The 15,766-nt window shown below is 49.7% G+C and overlaps 1 protein-coding gene across 2 annotated transcripts; it reads left to right on the forward strand.

Moving 5' to 3' along the window:
• Positions 1-940: 940 nt before the first annotated feature.
• Positions 941-15,158, forward strand: LOC103542704 (cationic amino acid transporter 4-like). Of its 2 annotated transcripts, XM_008509632.2 has the most exons (5): positions 941-1,117; positions 11,630-12,651; positions 13,117-13,709; positions 13,971-14,079; positions 14,181-15,158. In XM_008509632.2, exons 2-5 carry the CDS (start codon positions 11,670-11,672, stop codon positions 14,282-14,284), a joined length of 1,788 nt encoding a protein of 595 aa, XP_008507854.2. In that variant the 5' UTR covers positions 941-1,117; positions 11,630-11,669; the 3' UTR covers positions 14,285-15,158. The 2 variants fall into 2 exon arrangements, with proteins under 2 accessions (XP_008507854.2, XP_070484829.1); XM_070628728.1 differs by having other exon boundaries at positions 963-1,117; positions 13,117-14,079.
• Positions 15,159-15,766: the final 608 nt, after the last annotated feature.

A 15,766-nucleotide genomic window follows, 5' to 3' on the forward strand; every position in this document is an offset into this window, starting at 1 on the left:
AGGAGTGGGGTGCACAGAGTGGTTATATACCCCCAGAGAGGATGTTTCACAAAGGATTGAAATGTCCCTTTTACAATAGTCGCGAGACTGCTCTGTCGGCACAGTGATTGATGGAAACAGCAGGTAGGTCTTCTGTCTCAGTGAACACAGCAGGGTGGCAGTCTGTTGTCTCCAGCTGAGTGGTCACAGGTGTGTGCCGCAATCAGTTCCTAGCCTAAGGAAAGATGCTTAATCTTTAAGGAAATGCCAACATTGGGAGAGGGAGGGAAGTGGCACCTTTATCTCAAGGGCCTTTTTTCTTCCCATAGGAAATGTATATACAATGCACGCTCGACGGCCACAGTCAGGCACTTTTGGAAAAAAAAAGTCAGGCTGAATTAGGTTTATACCAAATGGCTTCCTCATATACTCCAATATATCCTATTGCTTGCCATTTTTATTTGTCACCATTCAGGGGAGGGAAGAATGGGTAAAAAGTGTCAATTATATGGTGGTGGATGGTAACTATATTATGGTGGTGAGAACGCTGCAGTGTATGTGGTTGTTGAATTACAATGTTGTACATCTGAAACCTATGTGATGTTGTAAACCAATAGTTACCTCAATAAAGATAAAAAGAGAAAGAAAGAAACCATTGCCTAATCTGTGGTCATGAAAACTTACTCCTATATTTTCTTCTAAGAGTTCGTTGGGAGTTTAGCTAAACTACTCCATACCATTGCTGCCTCAGCATCCATAATGTGTGGCCTAGTGGCCTGCAGGGACCTTGAAGTGACACTGGCCTCTCCCGAGTGCGCACCCTAGATAACCACCAGCAGAGTCAGAGTACCTGTCAGTTCCTGATATGACTCCTACAACTGCCCTTGTGAGAAGCACTCTCCCCGCCTCCCAGGGCCTTCTCCCTGTGTGCCCCTTAGATAAGACCCCTGGGAACATTACCAGAACCTCTTTTTCATTTATATTGGCCAATCCTGACTTAGCCCAGGAACCCCAAGGACTCTGCCTGTGGTCCCCAATAAAGGCTTATGCTGCAGGTCCTCCCCTGCTCTGCCTGCACTCTGCCTTAACCTCCCCATGTGGCTCCTCTGAGGTGTGCTGTGGACTTTCTCCAGGACCCGTGAGTAACAAACTTCTCTATTTCAATTCCTTTGCAGTCTTCTGTTGAACAGAAGCTCAGCATGCAACACCCCCAGGGCTCTACCTAACAAATGTTAATTTGACAAAGTCACAGCACATATTACAGGCATACCTCCTTTTATTGTGCTTTGAAGATATTTTGTTTTTTACCAATTGAAGGTGTAAGGGAAGAGACCGAATCTCCCCCCTTTTCCCTTCTGGTTCTTATGGCTGGTCAAAGAATTACAAATGACATAAGGCAGATTAGCAGGAGAAAATCAGACAAACGTTAATACACGTACATGGGGAATTCACATAAGCATGAAAAATTCCAAAGACAGTCAGGCAAAATGAGGTATATACGTCCTTTTGGACTAAGGAGAGGGAGATAGAGGTCTGAGACTTCAAAGAGGGACACGGCGATTTAAAGGAAGATGAAGAGAGTTCATATTTGGTAAACAAAGGATTGCATTGTCCCATCTATACACAATGGGACCCAAAAGAGATCTTTTGATATATTGCCCTTGCTAGGGGCCTACCTGCCTACCACATCTAGAATTATCCATGGTAAGAGCTCCTTCCTGGTGTTGACACGAATAATCTATAGTCGATCTATAAATCAAAATTGGAGTGAATTTATTATGTGCCAGAGCTGAGGACTAGCCCAGGACCTTCCTTCCTTAAAGAAGGAAGGGCATCAAAGACGTTGGTGTACGAAGTGGTTATATACCGTCTTGGAACATGCTTCATATATGACAGGAATGTCCCTTTTACAATAGTCATGAGATTGCATTCCTGGCACAGCAGATCAGTGAACACAGGTCAGTGGTCATAAGGTGAGCACAGCAGGTCAGTAAGTAATCCTTAGTTTAGGAAGAGATGCTTGTCCTTAAAGAAATGCCCATATGGGGGAAGTTACATCCCTAACTTTAAAGGCATCATTCTTGTCTCTGGGACATAGTAAATATTTAAACCAGATGTACAATGCATGCTCAACAGGCCATGTCAGGCCCTTTTTGGGAAACAAGGTCAGACCAAATTAGTTTTAAGCCAAATGGCTTCCTCATATACTCCAATATATCCTATTGCTTTTCAGGTATTTATCAGTGAGACAGATTCTGCTATCTTAAATTCTTTTATTCAATTTGGGGGAAAGTCAAATGTTATTCCAGAGTCTTCTGAGCCTTGGTTGTTTTCAGCTTAAAATAGCCCGCATACCAGGGGGGCACATCTTGGGGTGGCCTGCCCTGAGCCCCATCAGTTACCTCCCCTGAAACGTCCCTGGAAGTTTCACATGTTAAAAGCTGAGCTGCTGACTGTGGAGAGAGAAAATGAATTAGTAGCCGAGTGGTCAGGAATCTGCAAAGGGAGAAAAGATCGTAGATTAGAATGAGGATGAATAAACAGGAAAGAAGACATCAGAGCCCATCTCCTCACACACCGTTAAACCAGTTCCCAAATCCTGAGAATATGTCAGTCCAATAAAATGGGTGAGCTTCATTCATCTGATGGAAAATGTGAATCTTCTCTTTTAATAGATGTGAGTTACATGCTACTTGCCCTGTTGGGTTCACATTAAAGCAGCATTTTCCTCTGATGAATGCACAAGCTCCTCCTTGCTGGGCAGTCAGTGTGTCCACAGCAGGTCGATTTTGGAGGACCACAGTGGCTGGGCTGTTAATCTCTGGCTGGAGTATTTTCAAAGTTTCCACGGTGGTGTTGAACTCTTGTTCCATTATCATAGAGAGATTTAAGATTGCCTTTTCGAACTCATAAATTTCCAAAGCTGGGGAATAAGACTCTTGATGCTGAAAGGAACTTGGAGGTGTGATATGCAAGTGGATTCTTTATGATTTCTCAACTGGCACATTTATGTGGTGCAATCTTATGAACAAAGGAACTCAAGTTTGTGGTTTGGCTGGCATTTACGGTGGAGTGTCTGGTGACAGAAGGGGGCCAGGTGTCCAAGTCCACATCATCCTGACCAGTTAGGTGGGAACCCTTTATATACTTTGTTTACACATAAAATAAAAAGACCTAGTGTGGTTTGCAGACAAAGTGAGAACTGAACATGTAGTTCTAAGGGTCTGGAGTATTCCATGACCTTTGTCACTGGTAGTATTAGTGCCTAAACATCTCCGTTTTCCATGTGTTCTGGTCAATCTGGGAGAGCAGAACAGATGTGGGATAGCTGGTATAGGATGCCTGCAGTCTGATTTTGGCAGCTGTAAAGCCTGGTCCTGTCACCTGAGCACATTAATCCAGTGTTTGGATCCACCCACGTATAGTTTGTGATCTTGAGCAGCTTAATCATGAGGCTGACTGCAATACCGTAAGTTGGGCAAGGGTGGCTTATAAGCCATCCAGAACATTTGGTCATTTGGAAAATGCTTGTGCCAAAGGGAGTAGTGTTAGAGTCACTTACAATTTCCTTGAGAGCTTTGAAGATGCCACCTGTGGAATCAAACCACAGAGTTTGATTGCAATATTCTCCCGGTATACCACCCAGGAAAGGTCCAGTGTCATATCTACATGTTCACCACTGGAACAATTTTCACCTGTTGTCTTTATCTGGGCAAGGGACAGTCCTTGAGCTTCTCTAGAGGTTTTCTGGGGCCCAGGTGACTCACCAGGAGAAGAGGCAGAGTGATGTTGTCCTTGTCGTGGACACCATACCCTGTGGTTCATCCGTCTTCCGTACTTAGTCCAACAAGTTTTTACAGCAGCAGGAACAGAGACTAGTTCAGCTTCTTTTGTGCTCTCTAGCTGTTGACATATCTAACAGTCAGATTGATTAGTTAGCATGGCCAGGGTCTGGGAAACTGGCAAAAGGGGGTGTTTGGTCTGTGCTGGTCCTGTTCAGAAAGAGAGGGTTAGCAAGAGCCAGACATATACTGGAACAGAGCTCATAGTGGAAACTTAGAGAAGGGAAGTAGGACAGATAGAGACCAGGACTCTCCAGCCAGTTTTCTAATAAATGATTAAAAGGAATATCCAGGGGCCGGCCCTGAGGCTGAGTGGTTAAGTTCACACGCTTCACTTGAGCAGCCCAGGGTTTCGCCGGTTCAGATCCTGGGTGTGGACACGGCACCACTTATCAGGACATGCTGAGGTGGCGTCCCACATAGCACAACTAGAGACACTCACATCTAGACTCACAACTAGGAAGTACAACTATTTACTGAGGGGCTTTGGGGAGAAGAAGAAAGAAAACAAAATTGGCAACAGATGTTAGCTCAGGTACCAATTGTCGAAAAAAAAAAGGAACATATATATTCATTAACAGGAAAAGTGTGTGTGTTAGTGTATACGGAGTTTTAAAAGCAAGGGGGGAAAATAGGTGAAAGCGTGGTTTCCTGATCCAAAATCTTGGGAAGATCTGTCTATTCTGTGAGGCCAGCTGTTCTGGGGACTGGGAATCAGCCCAGGAAGTCCTTAGCTTAAGGTCACCTGTGGGGACTCTCTTCCCATTGTCTTGAGAGTGATCTTCTGGGTCTATTTTGGCACAGCTTGCATGGGTCTATGAAGATTTTTCCTTTATTTTGATGGCAGAGTAGAGGGTCAGTAGGATTCATAAGGTCCTTTCTGGCAAGGTGACAGTGTACTTTTTCTTCTAAAGACCATGATGTACACCCAACCTCCTGGTCCAAAGGGACAGCAAGCCTTGTCAGAAGGTGGGGACCACGCCTCTTTTACCTGTTGACCATTTGCTTCAAGTAGACTAGTTAATTTTTGACTAGAGTCAGTCATAGCATCAAATTGTTCACTTACGTTCCCATAATATTCTCTTAATCCAGGAATGGAAAGTTTAGAGATGCCAGTAGGCATCAGGTGTCCAAAAACTATTTCAAAAGGAGTCAATCCACGTGTCCTAATTGGAGAATTATGGATGTAATAAGGGCCAAGGGGAGAGCTTCTGCCCGTTTAACTCCAGTTTCTTGACAGACCTTTCCTGAAGTCCTTTTGATGTCTGGATTTTTATGTTCCACTTGCCCTGATGATTGAGGACGATATGGGGTATGAAATTACAATGAGCATGCCAACGTTTCTGCAAGAAACTGGTTTCTCTCTGCTGTAAAATGAGTTCCTTGGTCCGATTCACTCTATACAGGAATGCCAAAACAAGGACTAACTTCAGTTATTCATTTCTTTACCACAGTGTGACATGTGCTCACCCAGTTGGACAGCATTCAGTCCATCGACTAACCACACAGATGATAACCAAACAATGAGGATAGCCTAAAGCTTGGGGCAAGTCTGTAAAGTCCACCTGCAGAGCCGCAAAGGGTAGTGTGGGCCTGGGAGGACTTCTTGGGGTACACTGATTTCTCCCAGAAACTTGGTGAGATTGGCAAGTAGTGCACTGGGAAATAATTGGGTCACAAATTTTATGGATTCCAGGGAAAAACCAATCATCTTTTAGTTCCTTAACTATCCCCCATCTGCACATACGTCCAATTGTTGAGAGATAAGCGCAACCCAAAAAGTCAAAGAAAGGAGCTACAGGAAGTCCCTTGGCCCAGTGTTTAATCCATCTGATCATTGTTTGATGGCATTTTGTATCCCATTGTCTTTTTCAGATTGTGGCTTATTGGTCTGATAGTTAATAATGTCAGTCAGGGATAAGGGCAGGATTAAAAACTGAGAATCATGGCAATTATCTATGATAAGAGCTCTTCCTGAGACAGGCGCTTTTATCATAAATTCTTTTACACAATTTGGGGGAAGGTCAAATGTTCTTCCAGAGTCTTCTGAGCCTTGATTGTCTTCAGCTCAAAAGAATCTGCATATCAGAGTGGCACACCTTGGAGCAGCCTGCCCTAAACCCCATCAAAGGTTTGGACCAACCCCCCATCAAGCAAGTCTATCTGTGCCATTTTTCCAACAGCATTTGCTCACTTTGTGTCACATTTCACCACTTCTCACAATGTCTCCAAACGTTTCGTTATTATTATTATTTTGTGGTGGTGATGTGCGATCAGTGATCTTTGATGTTAGCATTGCAGGTGGTTTGCGTTGCCATGAACTTCACCCTGGAAGACAGCAAACCTAATCGATAAATGTGTGTGTTCCGACTGCTCCACCGACCAGCCGTTCCCCTGCCTCTCTCCCTCTCCTCAGGCCTCCCCATTCCCTGAGACACAACAACATTGGAATTAGGCTGATTAATGACCCTATCATCACCTCTAAGTGTTCAAGTGAAAGGAAGACTCACACATCTCTCACTTGAACTCAAAAGCTGGACTGAGGAAGGCATGTCGAAAGCCTAGATAGGCCAGAAGCCAGGCCTCTTCTTCCAAGCAGTTAGCCAACTGTGAATGCAAAGGAACAGTTCTGAAGGAAATTAAAAGTGCTGCTCCAGTGAGCACGTGAATGTTAAGAAAGCAAAACAGCCTTATTGCTGATAGGGAGAAAGTTTTAGTGGCTTGGATAGAAGATGAAACCAGCCACAACATTCCATTAAGCCCAAATCTAATCCAGAGCAAGGCCCTAACTGTCTTCAATTCTATGAAGACTGAGGGAGGTGAGGGGGCTGCAGAAGAAAAGGCGAAGGCAGCAGAGGTGGGTTCATGAGGTGTAAGCTTAGAAGCCATCTCCATGACATAAAAGCACAAGGTGAAGCAGCAAGTGCTGATGTAGAAGCTGCAGCAAGTTCTCCAGAAGATCTAGCTGAGATCACTAGTGAAGAAGGGCATACTAAACAGCAGATTTTCAATGCAGATGGAACAGCCTTATATCAGAGGACGATGCTGTCTAGGACTTTCGTAGCTAGAAAGAAGTCAATGCCTGGCTTTGAAGCTTCAAAGGACAGGCGGCTAATGCAGCTGGTGACTTGAAGCAGAAGCCAGTGCTCATTGACCATTCTGAAAATCCTAGGGCCCTTAAGAATAGTGCTAAGTCAACTCTGCCTGTGCTCGGTAAATGGAACAACAAAGCCTGGATCACAGCGCATCTGTGTACAACATAGTTTACTCTATATTTTATGCCCCCTGTTAAGACCTACTTCTCAGAAAAAAAGATTTCTTTCAAAATATGACTGTTCATTGACGATGCACCTGGTCAGCGAAGTACTCTGATGGAATGTGTAACAAGATTGATGTTGTTTTCACGCCTGCTAACACAACATCCATTCTGCAGGATATGGGCAGTCATTGTGATCACGGATCAAGGAGTAATTTTGCCTTTCAACTCTTCTCATTTAAGAAATACAGTTCGTAAGGCTATCGCTGCCATAGATAGTGATTCCGGTGATAGATCTGGGCAGAGTAAATTGAAAGAATTCACCCTTCTAGATGCCCTTAAGAACACTCTTGGTTCATGGGAAGAAATCAAAATATCAACCTTAACAGGAGTTTGGAAGAAGTTGATTCCCACCCTCGTGGATGACAGTGAGGGGTTCAAGACTTCAGTGGAGGAAGTAATTGCAGAAGTGGTGGGAACAGCAAGAGAACTAGAATTAGGAGTGGAGCCTAAAGATGTGACTGAATGGCTGCAGTCACAATAAAACTTTAATGGATGAGGAGTTGCTTCCTTGGGTGAGCAAAACAGTGGTTTCTTGAGATGGAACCTACCCTTGGTGGAGATGCAGTGAAGATTGTGGAAATGACAACAAAGGGTTTAGAATATTACATAAACTTGGTTGATAAAGCAGTGGCAGGGTTTGAGAGGACTAACTCCAATTCTGAAAGAAGTTCTACTGCAGGTAAAATGTTATCAAACAGCATCGCATGCTACAGAGAAACTGCTTTGAAAAGAAGAGTCAATCAATGTGTCAAACTTCACTGTTGGCTTATTTTAAGAAATTGCCACAGCCACCCCAACGTTCAGCAACCACCACACTGATCTGTCAGCAGCCATCAACATTGAGGCAAGACCCTCCACCGCAAAAAGATTATGACTCGCTGAAAGCTCCGATGATGGTTAGCATTTTTTATAGCAATAAAGTATTTTTTAATTAATGTACATACCATACATTCCTCTCTTTTTTTGTGTGTGAGGAAGATTGTCCCTGAGCTAATGTTGGTGCCAATCTTCCTCTATTTTGTATGTGATATGTCTCCACGGCATGGTTTGATGAGCAGTGTGTAGGTCCATGCCCAGGATCTGAACCCATCAACCCCAGGCTGCCAAAGCAGAGCATGTGAACATAACCACTATGCCACTGGGCCATCCCCTGTACGTTCTTTTTTCACACATAATGCTATTGAACAGTTAAGAGATTACAATATAGTGTAAAAATATCTTTTATATGCACTGGGAAACCAAAAAGTTCGTGTGACTCACATTTTTGTGATATTCATTTTCTTGCGGTGGCCTGGAGCGAACCCCTAATAACCCCAAGATATGCCTGTATAGCTTCAGCACTTAGATTTAGGTCTTTGATCCATTTTGAGTTAATTTGTGTGTGTGGTGTGAGGTAGGAGTCTGACTTCATTCATTTGCATGTGGATATCCAGTTGTTGCAGCACAGTGTGTTGAAAAGACTATTGTTGCCCCATTGAATTGTTTTGGCACTCTTGTCAAAAATAAACTGACCATCAAGAGAAAGAGAAGACAATGCATAGACTAGGAGAAAGTATTTGTAAAAGTATATCTAATAAAGGATTGTTATCCAAATATATATAAAGAACCCTTAAAAATCAACAATAAGAAAACAACCCAATTAAAAATGGGCAAAAGATCTGAACAGACACCTCACCAAAGAAGATATACAGCTGGCAATAAGCCTATGAAAAGATGCTCCACATCATATGTCATTAGGGAATCGCAAATTGAAACAACGAGTTACCACTACACACCTGTTAGAAGGGAGAAAATCCACTTCACGGACAACACCACATGCTGCTGAGGATGCAGAGCAGCAGGAACGCTCCTTCATTGCTGGTGGGAACGTAACATGGCACAGCCATTTGGGAGACAGTTTGGCAGTTTCTTACAAAACTAAACGTACTTTTACCACAGGATTCAGGAACCACACTCTTTGATATTTACCCAAATGAGTTGAAAACTTATGTCCACACAAAAACCTGCACATGGATGTTTACAGCAGCTTCATTCATCATTGCCAAAACATGGAAGCAACCAAGATGTCCTTCAGTAGGTGAATGGGTAAGTGAACTGTAGTGCGTGCAGACAAGAAACATTACTCTGCTCTAAAAACAAAGGAGCCATCAAGCCATGAGAAGACATAAGACAACCTAAATGCATAAGACTAAGTGAAACAGGCCAATCTCAAAGGCTAAAGACTGTGTGATTCGATTACCAATATATGCCATTCTGGAAAGGCAGAACTGTGCAGACAGTGAAAAGATCACTGGTTGCCAGGGGTTAGTGGGGAGGGAGGGACGAATAGGTCAAGCACAAAGGACTTTTAGGGCACACCCTAATAGTGTACACATGTCTATACATTTGTCAAAATCCATGGAATGTAAAACACCAAGAGTGAGCTCTAATTTACACTATGGACTTAAGGTGACAATGAGGGGTCAGTGTAGGTTCATCAATTACAACAAATGTACCAGTCTGCTGGGGTGTGTTGAGAGTGGGAGAGGTTGTACATGTGTATATGGGAAATCCACCTTCTGATCAATTTTGTTGTGAACCTAAAACTGCTCTAAAAAATTATAGTCAATTTTTTCAAAAGCAATTGGCCATAAATTTTTAAAAATTAATTGCCCTATTTTTGGACTCTCAATTCTATTCCATTGATCCATATGTCTACCCTTAGGTCAGTAATACACTGTCTTAGTTACTTTAGCTTTGTACCCAGTTTAAAAATCACAAAGTCTAAGTCCTGGGGCCAGCCCAGTGGCATAGTGGTTAAGTTCGCACGCTCACCTTCAGTGGCCGGGGGTTTGCCAGTTCGGATCCCCAGCACAGACCTACACACCATTCATCAAGCCATGCTGTGGCAGGCATCCCACATATAAAGCAGAGGAAGATGGGCACGGATGTTAGATCAGGGCCAGTCTTCCTCAGCAAAAAGTTCCCTAGTAGGGAGCTGTCATTAGGGTCACCCAGGGTTCTCCAGGCTTGACAGGTGCTTCTGGGCTAGGAGGGGCTGCCATTGGTGTCTGAGGGGCCCTAGGGATGCCCCAAGCTGGAGGACTGGAGGTTGTCCTCAGGAGTCTTCTTGCCTCCTTTGAGGACATTGGCTGTAGCTAGAAGCTCAGAACAGCCAGCATGAGTTCACAGAACTCATGTTCATGTTCTGTTCATGTTCAAGTTCACGTTCTGCCGATTCACAGAACACTCCCCAAAGCCAAGCACTCCCTCATCAATGAATAAGGGTGGCTTACTTCCATCCCTTTGTGCCGAGAGGTCAGCACTGCCCAGGGCCTCTCAGTCACATTCATACCCTCATCGTACCAGAGTCTTGCCTGATACCCACCGCCCCCACAGCTGCCAGTGTTGAGGGGGCCTGGATGTTGACCAGCTCAGCCCCCACACCTCCCAGTGTTGAGGGGGCCTGGATGTTGCTCCAGCTGGTGGAGTCCACGTGTTGAGATGAGAGATCAAGGAGGGTGTCTGCAGCAATAGAAAGCAGGTGGGCTCCAGGCCCCACCCAAGACCTGGACCTTGACCTCCACCAGCCTCTCAACGCCACCCAGGTGGGCTGGGATAGTCAGTTTCCTGGGGGCCTGGGCTTCCTCATCTGTGAACCAGGCACAGTAACAGGGCTTCCCTAGAACCTGGGAGTCTGGTCTGGACTGTCTGAGGTGTGGGTAGGAGGGCTGAATGCGTGTGTGACTGCGAGGCAGGGCCCAGTGCTGGATCTGGTGCCCAGGGGTGAGGGCAGGTCCTCTGCACAGAGCACAGAGTAGGGGAGGCAGTGACAGCAAGTGAGTTGCATCAAGTTCTGAGGGAAGGGACTTAGGCTGGAGAGGAGGTGAAGGCTTGGGTACCTGGGGACAAGGGCATTGCTGTAGTGGCCCCCAGAGTAGTGCACTGGTCGTGTGTCAGGGTGTGAGGGCAGGGCATGAGGCCTTGGCTTTGGGTGCAGGGCCCAAGATGGCCCCACTCCTGGTAGGGTGCGTTGATACACCACCTCAGCAAGGCTTAGGATGAGGGGATGAACACAGCTCTCTGAGGCCAGGTGGCCGCCTCAGCATAGCCCAGGGCCACAGAATCGCTCCTGTTCTGGGTATTAGAGGCCTGGCTCAGCTCATGGGAAGCCTTGTGTTTCCATCCTGCTCTCAATCCCAGACCACTGGAGTGGTTCCTAGCCGGGTTCCCTGGGACTGCCCCCTCCCCACCTTCAAGGCCCCTCCCAGGCACACCCAGGGTCCCCCTCCACCGGGCTCCCTCCCTTCCCAGGAAAGCAGGCCAAAGGGATCCCCATGCTTCCCTGTGAGCTCCTGCCCACCCTGCTGGCAGGCCCTGACTCTGCCTCATCCAGTCCTCCAGCTAGGCAGTGGTTCCAGGCTGGGGTCCCTAAGGCAGGGTCAGAGCAAGGACTGAAGGCTGGTCAGCACTCAGCTGGGCAGCCTGTCACTCCCTCTGGCCCTCGTAGGTGCCAGCAGCTGGCTTGGTGCTCCTCTCAGCTGCCCACCATGGCCCACGAACTGTCCAGCACCACCAGCCTGTCACACTTCTGCCAGAAGCTGAACCGGCTGAAGACACTGGAGGAGTCCACCACGGAGAGATCGCTGCGGCACCACCTGACCATGCTGGACCTGATCCTGCTGGGCATGGGTACCACGGGGAGTGTGGGCCTCTATGTGCTTGTGGGCACTGTGGCCAAGGAGATGGCCGGCCCTGCGGTACTTGTGTCTTTCGGCGTGGCTGCTGTGGCCTCCCTGCTGGGAGCCCTGTGCTATGCAGAGTTTGGGGTACGTGTGCCCGGTAGGGGTTCTGCCTACCTGTTCACCTACGTGTCCATGGGTGAGCTGTGGGCCTTCCTCGTTGGCTGGAACACGATCCTGGGGTACCTCATTGGTGGTGCCGCTGTAGCCCGAGTCTGGAGCAGCTATGTGGATGCCATCTTCAGCCACCGCATCCGCAGCTTCACCATGGCCCATGTGGGCAGCTGGCAGGTGCTGTTCCTGGCCCAGTACCCGGACTTCTTGGCTGCTGGAGTCATACTTTTGGCCTCCGCATTAGTCTCTTATGGAGTTGGGGTCTCCTCCTGGCTCAACCGCACGTTCTCTGCCATCAACCTGGTCGTCATCCTCTTCATCATCATCCTGGGGTTTATGCTGGCCCGCCCACACAACTGGAGCGCTGAGGAGGGTGGCTTTGCACCCTTCGGCTTCTCCGGCATCATAGACGGCGCCGCTACTTGCTTCATTGCCTTCCAGGGCTTTGGCGCCATTGCTGCCTCCAGCATGGAGGCCCAGAATCCAAAGCGAGCCGTACCTATAGCCATCGCCATCTCGCTTGGCCTGGCGGCTGGTACTAACATCCTCGTCTCCGCTGCACTCACCTTCATGGTGCCCTGGCGCAGCCTGGACCCTGACTTGGCACTCACTGATGCCTTCAACCAGCGGGGCTACAGTTGGGCGGGCTTCATCGTGGCAGCTGGTGCTATCTGCGGTAAGAGGCCCTTCTGGGCAAGGAGGGAGGGGACAGGGTGGTGGGGCCCTGCCCTAAGCCTCCCTGGGAACACAGCTCCATCTGGGCCTGTGTTCCCAGTTGCATCCTGGGCCCAGAAAGGTGCTAATGATTAGACTCTCCACCCAGGCTTGTTGGGAGGGACCTACTCACCGCCCCTCCCAATTGTACACAGAATGTCAGTTCTGGGCATGAGCTGCCTGGTCCTTTCCTGGTGGAGGGACTCAGCCCTCATCAAATTCTCCAGGGAGTCTGTCACTTAAACTGGGCTGTCCCATTCCTAGGTGGTGAGGGGCAACAATCCAGTACCTTACATACACTCAGGCTCACTCTGAGAGCCCAAATTCATGCTCCTGTTCCCTAGGGGCCGCCCATGCTCTGGTCCCCAGCAGCAACCCTTGGTGGGCCTGTCCACCATGCTGACCAGTCTCCCACCCTCTGCCACAGCCATGAACACTTTCCTGCTCAGAACAGTCATTTTCCTGCCACGTATGGTCCATGCCATGGCCGCCGATGGGCTCTTCTTCCAGGTGTTTACCTACATGCACCCTCAAACACTGGTACCCATTGTGGGCATCATGGTGTTTGGGGTCCTCGTGGCTTTCCTGGCGCTGCTGCTGGACTTCAAGGCATTGGTCCAGTTCATGTCCATCAGTGCACTGCTGAATAGCACCATAGTGGCCACCAGCATTGTCATGCTACGCATCCACAAGTCCCCTCCATCCAGTTTCCTGGGCTCAGCCAGTCCTGTGGGTACAGAGCAGGCCTCAGCCCCTGAGCCTGGTAAGCTGCGACCAGCCCTGAGGCCCTACCCCTCCTTCCCGGGTGGGTACAGACCTGGAGCTGCCGTGGCTTGGGCACTTGGTGTCCTGGTGGCCTCAGCCATCACTCTGGACTGCATGCTGGTCTTTGGGGGCTCGGCCCTGCACCTCCCGCCCTGGGGCCACACCCTGCTGCTCCTGCTCAGCTCGGTCGTGTTTCTGCTCAGTCTCCGCTTCCTGGGGGCCCACCAGCAACAGCGCCGGGAGAATGCCTTTCAGGTACTTCCTCCAGCCAGCACCCCTCATCACTCTCAGCCCAGCCAGCTCCCTTCGCCCCTTCCTCCTATGCCATGGCAGGATGCACCAGGGCTCACAGGGTGGGGAAGGCCAGTACCCCATCCCCCTCTTCCTGCATGGCAAGTGGGCACTTGTCTCTGGAACCTGCAGAGGCACAGAAAGGCTCCGTGGACTCCCGAGAAATCAGGCCCCAGCCCAGCAGCCTTTCCCTGCAGCCCAGCAGCCCTGCCCTTGTCCCCTCAGGTTCCCATGGTGCCCCTGACTCCAGCCCTGAGCATCCTCCTCAACGTCTTCCTCATGCTGCATCTGAGCTATCTGAACTGGCTGAGCTCGTCCATATGGCTGCTGATTGGTGAGTGGGGGCCAGGCCGGGACCCCAGGTGGGCTGCAGGAGGAGGGCAAGCAGGGAAGCTGGGCTGGGACCTGCCCTTCAGGCTTGTGCCATCCTTACAGGACTCGTGGTGTATTTTGGCTATGGCATCTGGCACAGCAAGGAGAACCAGCGGGAGCTGCCAGGGTTGACTGCCACATGTGGTGGCCTGGAGGAGATGGTGTAGGCCCTGCAGCCCCTCAGCCAGGCCCTGGCCCAGGAGCCCAGCCACATGGAGCAGCCTGCCAGGCTATGAGGACTGCTGGGGGCCTGCCTGCCCTCCCCCACCTCCTCAGCAGGCCAGAGGGGCTGGCAACCCTTCTATTCTGGGGAGCACAGGTTATAGGCCTGCTCAGGCCAGGTGGTCCTCAGGACCTGAGGACCTTAGCACAGATGCCAAGTGGGCCATGATCAGCGTTGGTGTGGTGGACTCTGGCTAGCGCCCTCCAGTTTATGACCAACTCCAGCTACCTGGGCAGGTGGAGTAGGGCGGACAGGGAAGAGGGTCGCAGCCCCAGGGATCCACAATAACTGCTCGGCCAGCCGTGTGGCCTGCTGCCGTGTCCATTGTGGTGTTCTTTGTGGCACTGAGTCCTTACCTGCCCCCAGGAACCAGATTGTCCCCAATCCACAGCTGAGGTGCCAAGATCTGTAAGGGGAAGGCATCAGCCCTGGGACAGCCCTGAGTCAGGGACATGGCCAAGCCTGGTTCCTGAGGCCTTACCCTCGGGCCAGTGCCCTCTGGCCAGCTCAGAGGGGAGCTACACACATCAGGCACAGAGGGGTCCCTGACAGTGTGGGCCCAGGCTCCCTCCGACAGGTTTCCCACATGTCGCCTTGGGAGCGGATCCAGAGAGAACCTGTACCCCAAAGAGGGTACCTAGAAAGGTCAGTGGAGTCCTGGGGTTCCCTCAGTTTCCCAGGGCTCCCAGAGTAGGGCATGTGCCTGAGGCCTGTCCCGGGATGTGGAGGCCCACCTGCCTGGGTACACGCATCTCTCAGGCACAGGCCCAAACACAGCTCCCCTGGGGGCGCACACCCATGTGCAGACTGAGGCAACAGCTGTTTCCAAGCTCAGGGCCCCCAGCTCCAGCTGCGTCTCTCCCTGCCACTCCCTCAAGCTTTGGGATGAAGGCTCGGGATGGGACATGCATACAGGTGGGTGCATGAGCTCCTGGGCCCCACCTGGTGGCTGTAGGGCCCCATCTTTAGGGGTCCCCAGGCCAACCCTGCACCCCGACTGGTCTCTCCAAGGCCATGCTATGTCTACCATAGACGCCTCCACCTCGCCGTTCCCGCCTGTGAGGACCACACAGAAGCCACTGGCTGTGGCAGCTTTACTCCTCGACTCTCTCTTCACATCAGCTTCCTCTGGGCCCCAAGGACAACCAGGCACACGTGACCCCACTCCAATAACGAGGCCTCAGCGCCGTGATCTCTCACCCCGGCCCGTCTGTACTCGCCTCCCATGGACACTGCTTTGGGGATTGAGAGGCAGCAGGGACCCCAAGGCTTGGCTGGGGCTCCAGGAGCCAGATGACTCCAGATGCTGCCCAGCCTGAGCCCCAGCCTTGGCCCTCCCCAACCTGGCCAATGATGCTCTACCAACAAGCTTCCAGCATGCCCCTGGTACCAGGGACCCATGAGAAGGCAACTGCTTGTCTCCCTA

This window comes from Equus przewalskii, chromosome 7 (genome assembly GCF_037783145.1).
Source record: "Equus przewalskii isolate Varuska chromosome 7, EquPr2, whole genome shotgun sequence".
In the NCBI taxonomy this organism is placed as follows: Eukaryota; Metazoa; Chordata; class Mammalia; order Perissodactyla; family Equidae; genus Equus; species Equus przewalskii.